General features: G+C 40.1%; 1 protein-coding gene across 2 annotated transcripts in view; it reads left to right on the top strand.

Annotated features, from left to right (window-relative positions):
- LOC125765338 (uncharacterized) overlaps positions 1-14,665 on the top strand; it is a 30,725-nt gene extending 16,060 nt beyond the window's left edge. Inside the window, exons 2-3 of one of the 2 annotated variants that reach the window (XM_049430370.1) lie at positions 12,785-12,956; positions 13,101-14,665. In XM_049430370.1, coding sequence (XP_049286327.1) covers positions 12,820-12,956; positions 13,101-14,106 — 1,143 coding nt within the window. In that variant the 5' untranslated portion in view covers positions 12,785-12,819 and the 3' untranslated portion in view covers positions 14,107-14,665. Of the gene's footprint in view, positions 1-12,707; positions 12,957-13,100 lie in introns of both variants that reach the window. The other variant, XM_049430363.1, reaches the window with a different exon arrangement.
- Positions 14,666-19,526: the final 4,861 nt, after the last annotated feature.

Raw genomic sequence — 19,526 nt, 5'->3', positions numbered from 1 at the left:
TTTGCACCAAATTTTGCCTATAACTCGGTCGGTATCCAACGGATCGCCAATCTTTAACCTGTGGTCGATAGATGGCACCAATGGCTACATTTTCTTCTTGGACGGCCATGCCCTCAGATGTATGTGCCAGAAGTTATTCGAGGAACCAAGTTCCTTACCCTGTTTGAGAAAATGTTAAATTTTCCTCATTTTTGCGCCAATTTTTGCCTATAGCTCAGTCGGTATCCAACGAATCGCCAATCTTTAACTTGTGATCGATAGATGGCATCAATGGCTACATTTTCTTCTTGGACAGCCATGCCCTCAGATGTCTGTGCCAGAAGTTATTCGAGGAACCAAGTTCCTTACCCTGTTTGAGAACATGTAAAATTTTCCTCATTTTTGAGCAATGTAGCAAAAATTTTAAATGTGATATATTTTGATGGGAATTTGTTGCAATAAGTTTCTTTTCACTCAAATAATGCTTTGCATTAAAAAAAGTATAGAAAATCAGAAAAAAAATTTTAAAAAATTTTCCACTCGAAAATTTCATAAGGGGTACCCCTTGCCATTTTTTTGAGAAATTTTGCAAAAAAAATAAAGTTGTTTTATTTTAATGCCAATGGGTTGCAATGAGTTTCTTTTCACTCAAATAATGCTTGAAATAAAAAAAAGAGTGAAAAATGATAAAAAAAGCTCAAAAAATTGAAAAAAATGAAAATTTTGCTCATTTTTGCACCAAATTTTGCCTATAACTCGGTCGGTATCCAACGGATCGCCAATCTTTAACCTGTGGTCGATAGATGGCACCAATGGCTACATTTTCTTCTTGGAAGGCCATGCCCTCAGATGTATGTGCCAGAAGTTATTCGAGGAACCAAGTTCCTTACCCTGTTTGAGAAAATGTTAAATTTTCCTCATTTTTGCGCCAATTTTTGCCTATAGCTCAGTCGGTATCCAACGAATCGCCAATCTTTAACTTGTGATCGATAGATGGCATCAATGGCTACATTTTCTTCTTGGACAGCCATGCCCTCAGATGTCTGTGCCAGAAGTTATTCGAGGAACCAAGTTCCTTACCCTGTTTGAGAACATGTAAAATTTTCCTCATTTTTGAGCAATGTAGCAAAAATTTTAAATGTGATATATTTTGATGGGAATTTGTTGCAATAAGTTTCTTTTCACTCAAATAATGCTTTGCATTAAAAAAAGAATAGAAAATCAGAAAAAAATTTTTAAAAAATTTTCCACTCGAAAATTTCATAAGGGGTACCCCTTGCCATTTTTTTGAGAAATTTTGCAAAAAAAATAAAGTTGTTTTATTTTAATGCCAATGGGTTGCAATGAGTTTCTTTTCACTCAAATAATGCTTGAAATAAAAAAAAGAGTGAAAAATGATAAAAAAAGCTCAAAAAATTAAAAAAAATTGAAAATTTTGCTCATTTTTGCACCAAATTTTGCCTATAACTCGGTCGGTATTCAACGGATCGCCAATCTTTAACCTGTGGTCGATAGATGGCACCAATGGCTACATTTTCTTCTTGGACGGCCATGCCCTCAGATGTATGTGCCAGAAGTTATTCGAGGAACCAAGTTCCTTACCCTGTTTGAGAAAATGTTAAATTTTCCTCATTTTTGCGCCAATTTTTGCCTATAGCTCCGTCGGTATCCAACGAATCGCCAATCTTTAACTTGTGATCGATAGATGGCATCAATGGCTACATTTTCTTCTTGGACAGCCATGCCCTCAGATGTCTGTGCCAGAAGTTATTCGAGGAACCAAGTTCCTTACCCTGTTTGAGAACATGTAAAATTTTCCTCATTTTTGAGCAATGTAGCAAAAATTTTAAATGTGATATATTTTGATGGGAATTTGTTGCAATAAGTTTCTTTTCACTCAAATAATGCTTTGCATTAAAAAAAGTATAGAAAATCAGAAAAAAAATTTTAAAAAATTTTCCACTCGAAAATTTCATAAGGGGTACCCCTTGCCATTTTTTTGAGAAATTTTGCAAAAAAAATAAAGTTGTTTTATTTTAATGCCAATGGGTTGCAATGAGTTTCTTTTCACTCAAATAATGCTTGAAATAAAAAAAAGAGTGAAAAATGATAAAAAAAGCTCAAAAAATTGAAAAAAATGAAAATTTTGCTCATTTTTGCACCAAATTTTGCCTATAACTCGGTCGGTATCCAACGGATCGCCAATCTTTAACCTGTGGTCGATAGATGGCACCAATGGCTACATTTTCTTCTTGGACGGCCATGCCCTCAGATGTATGTGCCAGAAGTTATTCGAGGAACCAAGTTCCTTACCCTGTTTGAGAAAATGTTAAATTTTCCTCATTTTTGCGCCAATTTTTGCCTATAACTCAGTCGGTATCCAACGAAACGCCAATCTTTAACTTGTGATCGATAGATGGCATCAATGGCTACATTTTCTTCTTGGACAGCCATGCCCTCAGATGTCTGTGCCAGAAGTTATTCGAGGAACCAAGTTCCTTACCCTGTTTGAGAACATGTAAAATTTTCCTCATTTTTGAGCAATGTAGCAAAAATTTTAAATGTGATATATTTTGATGGGAATTTGTTGCAATAAGTTTCTTTTCACTCAAATAATGCTTTGCATTAAAAAAAGTATAGAAAATCAGAAAAAAAAATTTAAAAAATTTTCCACCCGAAAATTTCATAAGGGGTACCCCTTGCCATTTTTTTGAGAAATTTTGCAAAAAAAATAAAGTTGTTTTATTTTAATGCCAATGGGTTGCAATGAGTTTCTTTTCACTCAAATAATGCTTGAAATAAAAAAAAAGAGTGAAAAATGATAAAAAAAGCTCAAAAAATTGAAAAAAATGAAAATTTTGCTCATTTTTGCACCAAATTTTGCCTATAACTCGGTCGGTATCCAACGGATCGCCAATCTTTAACCTGTGGTCGATAGATGGCACCAATGGCTACATTTTCTTCTTGGACGGCCATGCCCTCAGATGTATGTGCCAGAAGTTATTCGAGAAACCAAGTTCCTTACCCTGTTTGAGAAAATGTTAAATTTTCCTCATTTTTGCGCCAATTTTTGCCTATAGCTCAGTCGGTATCCAACGAATCGCCAATCTTTAACTTGTGATCGATAGATGGCATCAATGGCTACATTTTCTTCTTGGACAGCCATGCCCTCAGATGTCTGTGCCAGAAGTTATTCGAGGAACCAAGTTCCTTACCCTGTTTGAGAACATGTAAAATTTTCCTCATTTTTGAGCAATGTAGCAAAAATTTTAAATGTGATATATTTTGATGGGAATTTGTTGCAATAAGTTTCTTTTCACTCAAATAATGCTTTGCATTAAAAAAAGTATAGAAAATCAGAAAAAAAAATTTAAAAAATTTTCCACCCGAAAATTTCATAAGGGGTACCCCTTGCCATTTTTTTGAGAAATTTTGCAAAAAAAATAAAGTTGTTTTATTTTAATGCCAATGGGTTGCAATGAGTTTCTTTTCACTCAAATAATGCTTGAAATAAAAAAAAAGAGTGAAAAATGATAAAAAAAGCTCAAAAAATTGAAAAAAATGAAAATTTTGCTCATTTTTGCACCAAATTTTGCCTATAACTCGGTCGGTATCCAACGGATCGCCAATCTTTAACCTGTGGTCGATAGATGGCACCAATGGCTACATTTTCTTCTTGGACGGCCATGCCCTCAGATGTATGTGCCAGAAGTTATTCGAGAAACCAAGTTCCTTACCCTGTTTGAGAAAATGTTAAATTTTCCTCATTTTTGCGCCAATTTTTGCCTATAGCTCAGTCGGTATCCAACGAATCGCCAATCTTTAACTTGTGATCGATAGATGGCATCAATGGCTACATTTTCTTCTTGGACAGCCATGCCCTCAGATGTCTGTGCCAGAAGTTATTCGAGGAACCAAGTTCCTTACCCTGTTTGAGAACATGTAAAATTTTCCTCATTTTTGAGCAATGTAGCAAAAATTTTAAATGTGATATATTTTGATGGGAATTTGTTGCAATAAGTTTCTTTTCACTCAAATAATGCTTTGCATTAAAAAAAGTATAGAAAATCAGAAAAAAAATTTTAAAAAATTTTCCACCCGAAAATTTCATAAGGGGTACCCCTTGCCATTTTTTTGAGAAATTTTGCAAAAAAAATAAAGTTGTTTTATTTTAATGCCAATGGGTTGCAATGAGTTTCTTTTCACTCAAATAATGCTTGAAATAAAAAAAAGAGTGAAAAATGATAAAAAAAAGCTCAAAAAATTGAAAAAAATGAAAATTTTGCTCATTTTTGCACCAAATTTTGCCTATAACTCGGTCGGTATCCAACGGATCGCCAATCTTTAACCTGTGGTCGATAGATGGCACCAATGGCTACATTTTCTTCTTGGACGGCCATGCCCTCAGATGTCTGTGTCAGAAGTTATTGGAGGAATCAAGTTCCTTACCCTGTTTGAGAAAATGTTAAATTTTCCTCATTTTTGCGCCAATTTTTGCCTATAACTCAGTCGGTATCCAACGAATCGCCAATCTTTAACTTGTGATCGATAGATGGCATCAATGGCTACATTTTCTTCTTGGACAGCCATGCCCTCAGATGTCTGTGCCAGAAGTTATTCGAGGAACCAAGTTCCTTACCCTGTTTGAGAACATGTAAAATTTTCCTCATTTTTGAGCAATGTAGCAAAAATTTTAAATGTGATATATTTTGATGGGAATTTGTTGCAATAAGTTTCTTTTCACTCAAATAATGCTTTGCATTAAAAAAAGTATAGAAAATCAGAAAAAAAATTTTAAAAAATTTTCCACTCGAAAATTTCATAAGGGGTACCCCTTGCCATTTTTTTGAGAAATTTTGCAAAAAAAATAAAGTTGTTTTATTTTAATGCCAATGGGTTGCAATGAGTTTCTTTTCACTCAAATAATGCTTGAAATAAAAAAAAAGAGTGAAAAATGATAAAAAAAGCTCAAAAAATTGAAAAAAATGAAAATTTTGCTCATTTTTGCACCAAATTTTGCCTATAACTCGGTCGGTATCCAACGGATCGCCAATCTTTAACCTGTGGTCGATAGATGGCACCAATGGCTACATTTTCTTCTTGGACGGCCATGCCCTCAGATGTATGTGCCAGAAGTTATTCGAGAAACCAAGTTCCTTACCCTGTTTGAGAAAATGTTAAATTTTCCTCATTTTTGCGCCAATTTTTGCCTATAGCTCAGTCGGTATCCAACGAATCGCCAATCTTTAACTTGTGATCGATAGATGGCATCAATGGCTACATTTTCTTCTTGGACAGCCATGCCCTCAGATGTCTGTGCCAGAAGTTATTCGAGGAACCAAGTTCCTTACCCTGTTTGAGAACATGTAAAATTTTCCTCATTTTTGAGCAATGTAGCAAAAATTTTAAATGTGATATATTTTGATGGGAATTTGTTGCAATAAGTTTCTTTTCACTCAAATAATGCTTTGCATTAAAAAAAGTATAGAAAATCAGAAAAAAAATTTTAAAAAATTTTCCACCCGAAAATTTCATAAGGGGTACCCCTTGCCATTTTTTTGAGAAATTTTGCAAAAAAAATAAAGTTGTTTTATTTTAATGCCAATGGGTTGCAATGAGTTTCTTTTCACTCAAATAATGCTTGAAATAAAAAAAAGAGTGAAAAATGATAAAAAAAGCTCAAAAAATTGAAAAAAATGAAAATTTTGCTCATTTTTGCACCAAATTTTGCCTATAACTCGGTCGGTATCCAACGGATCGCCAATCTTTAACCTGTGGTCGATAGATGGCACCAATGGCTACATTTTCTTCTTGGACGGCCATGCCCTCAGATGTCTGTGTCAGAAGTTATTGGAGGAATCAAGTTCCTTACCCTGTTTGAGAAAATGTTAAATTTTCCTCATTTTTGCGCCAATTTTTGCCTATAGCTCAGTCGGTATCCAACGAATCGCCAATCTTTAACTTGTGATCGATAGATGGCATCAATGGCTACATTTTCTTCTTGGACAGCCATGCCCTCAGATGTCTGTGCCAGAAGTTATTCGAGGAACCAAGTTCCTTACCCTGTTTGAGAACATGTAAAATTTTCCTCATTTTTGAGCAATGTAGCAAAAATTTTAAATGTGATATATTTTGATGGGAATTTGTTGCAATAAGTTTCTTTTCACTCAAATAATGCTTTGCATTAAAAAAAGTATAGAAAATCAGAAAAAAAAATTTAAAAAATTTTCCACCCGAAAATTTCATAAGGGGTACCCCTTGCCATTTTTTTGAGAAATTTTGCAAAAAAAATAAAGTTGTTTTATTTTAATGCCAATGGGTTGCAATGAGTTTCTTTTCACTCAAATAATGCTTGAAATAAAAAAAAAGAGTGAAAAATGATAAAAAAAGCTCAAAAAATTGAAAAAAATGAAAATTTTGCTCATTTTTGCACCAAATTTTGCCTATAACTCGGTCGGTATCCAACGGATCGCCAATCTTTAACCTGTGGTCGATAGATGGCACCAATGGCTACATTTTCTTCTTGGACGGCCATGCCCTCAGATGTCTGTGTCAGAAGTTATTGGAGGAATCAAGTTCCTTACCCTGTTTGAGAAAATGTTAAATTTTCCTCATTTTTGCGCCAATTTTTGCCTATAACTCAGTCGGTATCCAACGAATCGCCAATCTTTAACTTGTGATCGATAGATGGCATCAATGGCTACATTTTCTTCTTGGACAGCCATGCCCTCAGATGTCTGTGCCAGAAGTTATTCGAGGAACCAAGTTCCTTACCCTGTTTGAGAACATGTAAAATTTTCCTCATTTTTGCACCAAATTTTGCCTATAACTCGGTCGGTATCCAACGGATCGCCAATCTTTAACCTGTGGTCGATAGATGGCACCAATGGCTACATTTTCTTCTTGGACGGCCATGCCCTCAGATGTCTGTGTCAGAAGTTATTGGAGGAATCAAGTTCCTTACCCTGTTTGAGAAAATGTTAAATTTTCCTCATTTTTGCGCCAATTTTTGCCTATAACTCAGTCGGTATCCAACGAATCGCCAATCTTTAACTTGTGATCGATAGATGGCATCAATGGCTACATTTTCTTCTTGGACAGCCATGCCCTCAGATGTCTGTGCCAGAAGTTATTCGAGGAACCAAGTTCCTTACCCTGTTTGAGAACATGTAAAATTTTCCTCATTTTTGAGCAATGTAGCAAAAATTTTAAATGTGATATATTTTGATGGGAATTTGTTGCAATAAGTTTCTTTTCACTCAAATAATGCTTTGCATTAAAAAAAGTATAGAAAATCAGAAAAAAATTTTAAAAAATTTTCCACTCGAAAATTTCATAAGGGGTACCCCTTGCCATTTTTTTGAGAAATTTTGCAAAAAAAATAAAGTTGTTTTATTTTAATGCCAATGGGTTGCAATGAGTTTCTTTTCACTCAAATAATGCTTGAAATAAAAAAAGAGTGAAAAATGATAAAAAAAGCTCAAAAAATTGAAAAAAATGAAAATTTTGCTCATTTTTGCACCAAATTTTGCCTATAACTCGGTCGGTATCCAACGGATCGCCAATCTTTAACCTGTGGTCGATAGATGGCACCAATGGCTACATTTTCTTCTTGGACAGCCATGCCCTCAGATGTCTGTGCCAGAAGTTATTCGAGGAACCAAGTTCCTTACCCTGTTTGAGAAAATGTTAAATTTTCCTCATTTTTGCGCCAATTTTTGCCTATAACTCAGTCGGTATCCAACGAATCGCCAATCTTTAACTTGTGATCGATAGATGGCACCAATGGCTACATTTTCTTCTTGGACAGCCATGCCCTCAGATGTCTGTGCCAGAAGTTATTCGAGGAACCAAGTTCCTTACCCTGTTTGAGAAAATGTAAAATTTTCCTCATTTTTGAGCAATGTAGCAAAAATTTTAAATGTGATATATTTTGATGGGAATTTGTTGCAATAAGTTTCTTTTCACTCAAATAATGCTTTGCATTAAAAAAAGAATAGAAAATCAGAAAAAAAATTTTAAAAAATTTTCCACCCGAAAATTTCATAAGGGGTACCCCTTGCCATTTTTTTGAGAAATTTTGCAAAAAAAATAAAATTGTTTTATTTTAATGCCAATGGGTTGAAATAAGTTTCTTTTCACTCAAATAATGCTTGAAATAAAAAATTGAGTAAAAATTTTTTCCACACACATTTACAAAGTCCTTGATAAGAGAGCTGAGTGTGATTTCTTGAGGTACTCTGCACAGCTTCGTCAGAGCGATAGTCTTTGATTCTGACTGTATAAGAACTCCTAAATGAAGTATGATTTGTGGTCCAACGAGGTATGAAGGTGACTCCCCAAAAGCCAAGACTGTCGAGTTCCACGAGCAATCGATCATTGGGGATTCAGTCGAGAGATACCTTGAAGTATGAGGACGCCATATGTATACAGACAATCGAACAAATACTTTTACAGAGTTTTTTTTATAAGTCAAAATTTTAGGTATCATATTGTTCTAGGTCATTTCGAATATCTTTTCCAACAAATAAATGTAAAACAAAATTAGTTGCCTAACATTAAACAAATTTCAATTCAAGCACGTCCTTAAAGTTCACTTCAATGCGGTTGTGTGAATTAGTGCCTCACCCAAGTACCCGTCCGGTGATCGTTTTGAGTGTGCGGGAAAACAATTCCCTTTCGCAAAACTGTACAAGCACTCGCCCGTACACCACTTGTAGGAAAAGTTTAGAAAATGAACCTTAATTTTTTGGACCGTACCCGAACCATTGGTCGCCTACCGGATACCGGAAGAGCCCATCATCAGGGATTGGGCACCATCATCGTACCTGGGTGGATTTTTTTTGTGTTTTTTTGGTTTGGACCCATCCCTGCCCTGATGATGATGAAAATGGGAAGCTTTAAAGTTATGTCATCATTACCAGTCGGAAAACAGTGTGCTTGTCGATATTGTAACGGGACCAAAAAACCCGCCCCCGGTGCCCTGTGGGCTACGGACGTCAAACCACCGTGGTCCTAGGTGGATAGGGGAACCACGAAGCACGAAAAGTCAAATTCGAAATGCGAGAAAAACCCGAGCATTTGATGTGGAAGGGGGGGAGGGGGAGGGGGGAGGAAGTGGTTTGTGTAAGGGTTTTTGGATGCTCCTGTTTGACTGTGATAAGGAACGTGCAGGGAAAATCATTGTGGGAAGGAAGTGGGTCGGGAGGGGGGGGGGGGCGGTGGTGGAGGGTTGATGATGTTGACGAGAAGAATGCTTAAAAGGGATGAAAACAAGTCGGTGTGTACACAGGGGGGGGTACATGTGAATGGAAGTGGGGGGAGGGGAGGGAGGAGGGATGGAAAGGAAGGGAAGGAAACGAAGGAATGAGGGTAAAGGTGGATTCGAGGAAAATGCCACGAAACAATGCTAATAGATCCGCTTCTATAATAGATCCGCCCTTCAGATCCCATAAGCATTCAGTTGTTTCGAAACAGTGTGCGTGTATGTGTGGCTGTGAGAAGGGAACAGGCGGGAGGGGGGAGTTTGTTGGGAAAATGTCTTGCCGCGGAAAAATCGATCATACACTGTTGCGGTACCAAGTGTGGTGCCTGGCATCGCGGCAAGATAGTGAACCATTTTTCGGGTTCGAAGCGGGTTTTTAGACTCTGGTGCAAAACATCAGCTCAACATTCAATCCCCCATCACGCTGTCTTTGGTTCACGGCGCAAAAAAAAACCCGATTTCCGAGCGTGGAGAGATCAAAAACGCAGCTCAGCTTATTTTAGTCTCACATTGAAACACGCACATTTTCGTCCCGGGGAACGTCCAATGATGCGTTCGCATTGCTGTCTCGGCGGAATGGAGAATGAGGTGGAAGGGGGAGGTGGGAGGGGGGGGGGGGAGAGGGTGATGTTTCCATCCTGGAAAATACGTGAGTAAAAAATCAATAATCATCAAAAAGCCTCTAAAGATGTAAAGCCCTTACCATGCATGTGTCCCATTGCCCCATTCCGGGATGCGATGGAACAGCGAAGCCCAAAGGATGGTAGGGGGAGGGGGGGGGGAGGGGGGTAATGTACCGTCAGATGCCGCACACCTTTAAGCTTACTTTTATTGCCGGCTTTTCCAGGAGGGGAGCCGAGTAATGCGAAGATGCTGGCAAAATCCCAGGGAAACAACCTTTCCCTTTCTATTTCTTCTTCACTCCCTCGCTCTCCCTCTCTCTTCTGTTTCTATTCTTTGAGAGCTTCTTGTTTTCGTCCTTTTATTACTGTTTTCATTGTTGTTGAGTTGTTGTGCGACAAAAAAAGAAGCCCGTTTCCTCAAGGTCCGCTGATTAGTGTGGACCATGTTTTACTCCTGTCACCTGACCGAACCACCACCGGACCCCCCCCCCCCCCCCCCAAAAAAAACGAGAAGAGCTTTTTCCAATTTGTTTTGTTTGCTGCTGTTACGGTTGCCGTACACTGTCTTGCCCCCCGGTTTTCGTACTTCATGCTCGCTGTGAAGGAGAGTCGAAAACAAAACTTACGTACATTGAAATACAAAGAAAACCGAACGGTTAAAGATATTGTCCGATCAATTGGGTCGAGTTGTTTTTTTTTCTTTTTTTGTTTTTTGTTTTTGGAAAGGAATTGCTTCCATCTATGGAACTTCACGTTAAATGTGGCAGTGCTATACAGCGAAAAAGCAAGCCAACTGGGAAACAATACGAGCCGCCACAACTTATTGTGCGGTTGCTCGTATCGTCCATTTTGTGTTTTTTTTTTGGGGTAGTATTGTTGTGCCTTGTCAGCACTCGGGTCAGGTACTTCTGGGCGAACGTTCTGCAACAAATAAGCTCTTACGGGAAGGATTCGGTTCCTGCGGAGTAAAGAACAATGGATCGTTTTTTGTTCCTTTTTTTCTTCCGTTTTTTTTCTCTTTCTCTCCCACACACACACACACACATACATACACTCTCTTATCATCTCTACCTTAGCTAACAGCTTTTCGTCACGTGTTCTAGCACAGCATTGACGAATGATGATGATTGAGAATTGAAGGGGACAAATGTTGAATGGGATGGTCCGCTCGGTTGGCAACAGTTCTGGAGCCTGTAGGTTCGTGTGTGAGTGAGTAAATGAGTCAATTGTTTGAGGATATAAAGAAGATGCGTGCGTCTTTGTGGAAGAAATTGATGAAATTACAAATGTGTGCTGCTGCGACGAGAAGTGACGAGGAAAATGATGATGAGCGACTAATAAAATGTCGAATGCAATCAGTAATTTAATTTATTAATTTAACCGCACGAAGAAGAGACTTTGCTTTGGAGAATCTGGAGAATCCTTGGGGAGTTATGGAAAGGACTTTAAGAATTTCCAAAAAAAAAAACGAAATAATTTTACTGTTCATGAGAATAGAAATTGGGAACAATGGTTTCGCTCACAGACAAATGAATGAATTGAAGGATGCTGTACCCAGTTTCATCCAGCTCGATGAAAACCCAGCTGGGAAATAAAACGACAACGTGGCAGTGCGATATGCCTCGTGTTTTGCCCGTGTTATCTGCATCACTCCATTCGTACAATTTTTCTCAGTACCAGTGCATCATTACAGGAAAAGTACTTGTGGAACGTTAGAAAAAAAAGCTTCCAGACACAAAACGGGGATACCATCCAGCATCAGTTTTTCCCTATTTTCGGTACGGAGTGTAATGTCTCTGTTGCATATAGTACGTTCGCCTTCATATACACTCTGGCAGCACTCGTTCTAGTTTCACACACAGTGATGAAGAAGAGCGAAAAAAGAACTCCTCTCCATAAGGGGCTAAAACGGTGGGCCGGTCGATTACGGCTGCTGGAATCCGGTTCACCATCACTTTTCCCACAAAACTGTCCTCTACGGCGTACGTGCGTATGTGTGCGATTATGCGATTACCAAGCGTACGAGCAAGCTTGAGAGAGGGGGGGGGCGGGTACTTAGGAGACACACGAAGAAGAAGAAAAAATATATATAAGAAAGGAAACGCAGCATTGGAACACCAAATCCTGTCGATGTAGAAGTACAAATCATCCGGCAGTAGGTTTTGCCCGACACACCGCATCCGGCCATTCCTTATCTCAGGGAGTTGAGAGGGGAATGAAAAATAGGGATCATGATGAAGAATAAGTCGATTGCGATTGACGTTTCGCTTTGTGTGTGTGCGTTTTTTTTGTCGTTGCTCCTCTCAGTTACCCCAGTATAACGAAGGCATATAAAATCTAACGGCAATGGAGAGCACTTTTATTGGGGTTGAGGTTGGAAAATCGATGGCAAAATTGAAGCAAAACAAAAAAAGAAACGAAAAGCATTGTTTTCCAGCAGAAGAATGTTCATCTCCCATTCATTTCCCATCCTATTGACATCTACACGTGCGGTACAGGGGGCTTTTCACATCTGAAGCATCTTAAAAGTGATACTTTGTGTGGCAAATTGCATACTTTTAGGCGGTTAGAGATATCTGTGATCATCAGGTGACCCAATAATCGTTTATAATGTGACATCCGAAACTTTGATGGTTTAAGCTATAATTTTGTATATTTTTGTGTGATGTTGTATGTTTTATAGAAGTGTATATTATAGCATACAAATGTGTGAATTTTATACAAACTTTTATGGGAAAATATTCTCTATTATTGACGTGGTTTTCTATCAGATTGGTCAATCAAAATTAATAGTGATTTTTTGTCTCGTTTCTTTCCCTTCTTTCCAACACTTTTGTAAGGTTTTTTTTGTGTCTTCGTCTGTAATGATGTTCACATTAAGAGATACGAATTAGTTGTGCGTTGTACCCTACTGCAGTGAATACCTCAAGTGCTAGCATCAACATCCACACGATGGACAACTTTGAACGAATACTGGTCGATGTCGACTGTAGCCGGTACGAGGAGGATGCGTTTTCGTTGCTGGACAAATCGCGCGACGTCAACATTGTGCGCGATCTTCGTTCGTCCACCGTGTCGGCGTTCGATCAGTAAGTTGCTTACACCCAACTTGGTTAATATCGGTTTATGGTGCTTCATCTAACGCTTGGTTATGGTGTGGGGATGTGGTTTGCTGATTGTGTTCCTTCTGCCTTACGTCCATTTTGTTTTTTTCTCCGCTCCGCTAACACAAGAACGAGCTTCCCGCAGCTCAACATCTCGTCCCGGACGCAACTCAAGCAGCAACTCTTTCGCGAACAGATCAAGAACAGTGAGTCGGGCCCAAGGTCCATGGTGACCTCACCGGGTCCACCGGTACTGTCCGTGCGTTTACCGCTCGAAAACATTGACATTGAGCTGCCGAAAAAGGTGCTACAGGTGGAGACAAAACTCGAGAACCCGACGCGTTACCATGTGATCCAGAAGCAGAAGACGCAGGTGCGCGAGTACGTGACGGCGGCACTGAAGCTGACGAAGCAAAACCTTGTCCGGGAGTCGTGTCGACATACGCGGCTCATGATACTCGGTCGGCTGTACGATTCGTTCATTAGCACGAAACCATCGCAACAGGCGGGCGGTGGACAACCACCATCTGTTGCCGGTGCTAACGGAACGGCTGGCAGTGGCGTCCCACTATCCAGTGCCGGTCTGAATGGACAGGGCAAGGTGCTGAGCGCATCCGGCACATCGACCGTATCCTCAATGTCGACCGGTACACCTTCGGCGACGCCCACCATCGAGCAGCAGCAAGAGTGGCGCCTGGAGATGAAGCTATCCTGTCGCTTCGGCAACAAGCTGTACAAAACATTCGTCGACGAGTTCGACTACGTCCGGGATCTGCTCGGGTTGATTCGGTTCGAGATACCGAAATGGGTATTTGTGGTGTCGGAGTTTGAGGACGAGATCTCGTCGTACGAGTGTAACCGAGCGGCACGGGCAGCCCAGCAGGCGGCAGTCGCTGCCGTCGCCACCGATCAGGAATTTCTCGTACGTCCCACACTGACCGGGGAGAAGGGTTCCAAGCATGAGAAGTTTATCGAACCGGAGGTGCGCGATCGTATCAAGAAGGATAATCACAACTGCAGTAGGTATTCGCAGCGGAGGGGGTCGCGTCTGTTATCGAACCACTTGGTAAAGTTTTACCGTGTTGTAACGTATACAGCTGGACAACTGTTTGAAGCAAACTTGATGATGATCTAACGATTTTACCGCAACTCATCCAGAGCTTTTATATTGAAGTGTCTTTTGAATTGATTTTTTTTTAATCAGAATAAGCAACTAATGTCTTACTAAGCGGCCAGGAAGGATTCCTTTCCGGCCAGCGGTGCATTTTATTCTATTTTATTATTTTGATATCGAAGGAAGTCTCTTCCCTGGAGCAGCTGTGAGGATCTCTTTTGGTTTCTCGGCGATTCTCTGGATCTCTTTGGTTTCTCGGCGATTCTCGGGATCTCTTTGGTTTTTCGGCGATTTTGCTCCAGAACACTTCTCTGATGAAGGACAAAGTGCATGTATGGCTACAACACATCAACTAAGAGGAGTTCTAGTTCTTTGGATCTCTTTGGTTTCTCGGCGATTTTGCTCCAGAACACTTCACTGACGAGGGACACAGCAGCTAGCAGTTGATGTTGATCTGAAATTGTAAATAAACCTTCTTCAAAACCACCAGTTATATCGGTTACTGTACATGTGTGTGGATTCATCGCCGAAGATAACCTCAGTAAAGTGTATCAATACAGAAATATTGTTGGGACTCGTCCGCCGTTGTTTATTCTCTTTCTACCCCAATGCCGTTGGTTCGTTCGCCAAACTGTTTCCCGAAAAGTGGTTGATGTTATCTTCCCTTCATTTTCCCAGTTATTACTGTCTATTGTTGGAAGTGCAATTTCCAACAAACCGTTTTGCGTCCCCACACGGTTAGAGATCCAGTTTCCCACTTCAGTTTCGACATTTTTTTTTCGACTCATTTTTCTGAAGCAGAAAGACCATCGCGTAACGCGCGTTTTATTCGCTTGTGTTGAAGTACATTTTAAAATAAGCACAGAAAAAAAAGATGGAAAACAACTTCAAACCACTGCTACTGCTCGCCTGCCAAAGATTAGGGAGGGAGGGAGGAGTACCAAAAAGAAAAAAAGCAAAAACAGAACAAAATGAAGGAATGAAGAATTAGAAAACAACTTCAAAAAACCAGATTGAAGTTCAAGATGAAACATGCCAATGTAAATATACTTTTCCGTGTTTGCCAGATCGAGCCAACCGTGCTAAAGTCCTTGTTGATGTGTGTGTGTGTACGTCTTTTTCCTTTATCTCTCTCTCTCTCTCTCTCTCCCCTTGGAAAACCCTTTTTATCGATTTCAAATTTGGATTTTTTTATCGTTCGGTTTTGTTGCTCTCCTTTCACAAGCACACACTTATGCGTGCGTGCGTATTTCGAGTGAAAAACAAACCGAAAAGTGTTTGTGTGGTGTACTACCCGGGCTACTAAGTGATTCGTTCCGGTTGGTTCCGGATTCGCTTTTGCCCGGGTTACAATGTATGCGAATAGGATAGAGGACCAAAAAACCAACGAATGGTCGATACGTGTCCGATCGGGGGTCCTCCATACCCATGTCCGGAGTATCATTGGAGCGGCCATTGACTTGGCTGTAGACGAGCCGCTGCCCAAAGTTCGAGTGGTTCGGGTGTTACCATTTTCCAAGATAAAACATCACCGTTGGGAGAGGGGAGAGAAAGGGGGAGAGGGGGTGGTGGTCGCGCAGATTGGGTTACATTGCTATTTCATTATCGCGTTTCATCGTGTCGCCTCGAATGAAATGAAACGAGCTTCGAGCCGCAATCCATTCGCCTGTCAGTTGACACCGCTCCACGCTACAAGGTGAAGGTATAGGGCGGAAGGGTTTCGAACGATAATTCCTACAATTTTCCCCGCTTCGCCGTATGCTTGCAAGCTGTGCACCGGGCTACGATGGGTTTCATTTTCGCTTCGGTTTCAATCTTAAGCTCTCGTTACATTTAATTTGCTTTTTTTTTTATTTTCCCTGTACAGCTGCTGCGATGAAGTTGGCCCGTTGCCAACTGGGTCGCAAAAGCAGGGAACGGAGGGGATTGTTGAGAGGAGAAGGAGGGGGTGTGTAGAAGTGTCACGTTACATGCAGAGGGGGGAGGTTTTCTTTAGCACGATTTGAATCAGTTGTTGGTGATTTTATTGAAGTCTTTTTTTTGGCACATCCCCATACATACCCATTTGCTTCAATCTTAACAGCATCAGCATTGAAAGGTTTTATTTTGTTTTTGGTTTTTAAAATATTCACAATATTCGCCACCGGTAGCCACTTCTAACCTCACATTACATTTGTAATTTATTCCCAACAGCACCAACAATGCCGCCATATACACATACCACCCATTCACCATCGCATTTGCAGAAACGCGCACACAATGACGCGACACAGCTTGACAGCGCGAGGAAATTAATGTGTCCCTAATGAAAGGGAGGACCGGAGCTGTTTCGCTGTTTCGCGCCCGCTCTCTTAATGGTGGTTCGCACTTTTACGCGATATTGTGGCTGTGGTATTTTGCAATTTGTGTGCGATCTCCAGCGTACCGTAAAGGAAATGGTTCCACACACACATACACACACAGACTCACACACAAAAAGGAAAGAAAAAATGGCTCGGAAAGTAAGGTTAAAAAAAGGATGCGAAGTGTATCGTGTTGGGTTCGGGGTGATGTCCGTCTGATATTACTTTATCTTAACACTGTCCCTTTCCTGGCCCATGGTTTCTCCCCCCCTCCCCCAACATTCGAGGACCATTTGTACTGTTTTCTCCTCTTTTTCTCCGTATATCCTTCCGATGCGCCATATTGTGCCCATTGCTTACCCGTCCATCGTACTGACCGAGAGCCGTACCGTACCGTTTTCTTTGGAAAACTTCGAGTTTAATTTCTAACCATCTTCGTGTCGTGTGCACCGACGGGGTGTGTTAGCAGCTGATGTGTCGCTTGCACCATCCGGCGTTAGTAGTTGCGTCCTCTCGCCGATTTTATTTCTTTTTGTTTTATTGAGCCAGCCGGAATGGTACGGTTTAAAAAGTGGGCAAATAAAAGACATAAATAAAACCGTGTTTGTCAGCGAAATAGCGAAACACACCCCTCCCAAACGGTTTGACTGCAACGAGTGGGAGACAAATTGGAGGGCGAATTGTTTCCCAAAACCTCTGGCACATGACCAGACATTCTGGACGTTCCTTTTTTGGTGGACAGTTTGCTGTGTGGGGTGGTGGGTTTTTCGGCAAAAATTAAATTACATGTGGCAATGCGATTTGGAAAATCACTTGGGATGAATTGTTATCCTGAGTGCGCTGTTTTCTATTATTACTGAGCTGCTTCTTTGGAATTTATTTAATGATGGAGAGATCCCAAGTTTGAACTCTACATAGAGATGAGATAATCGAGGTATCTCGTGATATTTGTCTTCCCTTCGATTTTGTTGAATATCCCAGACTCTTTCCCATAAAAAACTCCTTTTTTGAATTGCTGGTCAATAGATCAAATTCTCCAGCCTCAACAAAGATGGTCAATTACTGGAGAGTTTCATGCCCTATCACAAACTCAACGTTGGATAGAAGGACAAGGATTCTAGTGACTAACATTTAGTGACACTAAGGAAAATGAAGAAGAGAGGAACAAAAAGGATCACCAACAATAGACTCAGAGCATCTGTAAACCCAGGGATGTAAATCACTAATGAAGTATTGAAAGATTTCTTGGTGAGGCGAAGCAAAAACTCCAAAGATACCTCTACAGGGAACTCTGGTTAAGTACTCTTATATATTCAAGATTCTAGTACAATTTCCAATGCTAGAGAACCCCCGAACAACGCCAGAATCTTGGAATATAGAGCAGGAATTTCAAAGATATATCCAAGAATTCCTTATAAGAATTCGGGAATAGATAAGATATGAACTCTTTTTCCATCTCTAATGTGCAAGAGTACGATGGGCAACATTTAGCAGAGCATGACGATACAACGACACCGGATAAACCCTGTTTACTTAATTAACTTAGTTTTAATACGTCTAACTTGAGGAGTAGATTCAACCTGAGATGTTTGAGTCATTCAAATCAAGTCTTCCAGTTAAAGCTTTACTTTGCTTATGATGAATCGGTTGTCCAAGTTCTCTTGGACCAGATTATGAGATATCCAATTACCTACTCTGATTACCGCCTATCTATCTGTGGGGTCTGATAATTCTTTCTTACAAATTATTCTGTGATTGTCTAATATTGGTTGAGTGATATTAACATTTCCTTGATTCCTCCAAATGACACTATCCTCAGATGTTCTAAATAGACATTAGGAAATACTAAGCATGGGAAAAGAATGTCCTCATATCAATCACTTTATTTCAACTGTCAGTTTAGACATGAGGCATACCTTTCATATCTACCCCCCCCACCCCCCCCCCCCCAGTCTAGATCCTTCAATTTATCATATAAAAAAGACAGACACACACTGAACAAAAGTATCTAATAGAAATCTTTCCGTTTCGAGCGATGGCACAGCATCTAGCACCGTTGCTGGCTGTGGAACGCCAACGAGATGGTAAGATTTATAGGATGCGACATGATTCATGAAGTCGCGCGTCCTTTTTTGGACGAGGCACGGTGCGTGAACAAACCACACCAGGCGTCTTAGCGTTTTCTTTCGCTGCGTGTCTTATCCGCGCGGTCTGCAACCGAAACGACATAAATCCAGTGGTACGAGGTATTCCCACCTGCAACCGGGGGTGGTATGGCTTTTCTTTATTTATTTGCTCATTTTCCCATTCTCATTCCAAACACTCCACCTCTCCCCTTTGGTTTCGTGTCCTCGGTGCCAAAGAAAGGTGAAGAAGGCCAATCCTCAATGGGGAAATAATTATTTTTAATGATGATCATATTTTACCATTAATTATGTGTAATTCATTTTTCCTTTTGTATGAATGGGAGAACGGGGTGTTTGTTTTTTTTGTTCGTGGGACAATGCTACATGGTGAGCGTGATTGCGTTTTTCCTTTTGCTGTGTGATTGAGCTTTTCCATAGCGAGGGTTGGACTTTATCGTTGGTTTGTGTTGTTTTATGATTGCTTGGTGTCAATTGGTCAATTCTGTTACCGGCTCTGCTGCATTGAGGTGAATAATTTATGAAGTGTGATGATCTTTGTAGAGAGAAAGTTTGAATAGAAGCGTCATGGTTGTTGGAAGTTTTTTTTGCAAAGGGAAAAATATATAAAGGAGTGAAAGGAAAGGGAATCAATTTGTATGCCACAGTAAGAAACATAATCAGATAAAGTACACTGTTGTAAAGCAAATGGGAAAAATCCCAAACAGAAAAAAAACATACACAACGGAATCAACTCAAAGCACATAATCAAGTTGGAATGATGGCTAGGGATACGAATATTTACACCCCCGCCAGAACCGGTCGTGGGGTTTGAGAGAAAAAGAAACTTTTTTCAAACAATCATGATCCGTTGAAGCAAAGTCACCACTTGTTGGATGAAAGATAAAATAAAATCGTTACTGCATGTCAGCATTCAACTGCTGGTGTTCGTCGGCCCACACACTATAGTGGTGTT

This window comes from Anopheles funestus, chromosome X (genome assembly GCF_943734845.2).
Source record: "Anopheles funestus chromosome X, idAnoFuneDA-416_04, whole genome shotgun sequence".
In the NCBI taxonomy this organism is placed as follows: domain Eukaryota; kingdom Metazoa; phylum Arthropoda; class Insecta; order Diptera; family Culicidae; genus Anopheles; species Anopheles funestus.
The sequence above is the reverse complement of the archived record's forward strand: the minus strand, read 5'-3'. Positions and strand labels throughout refer to the sequence as shown.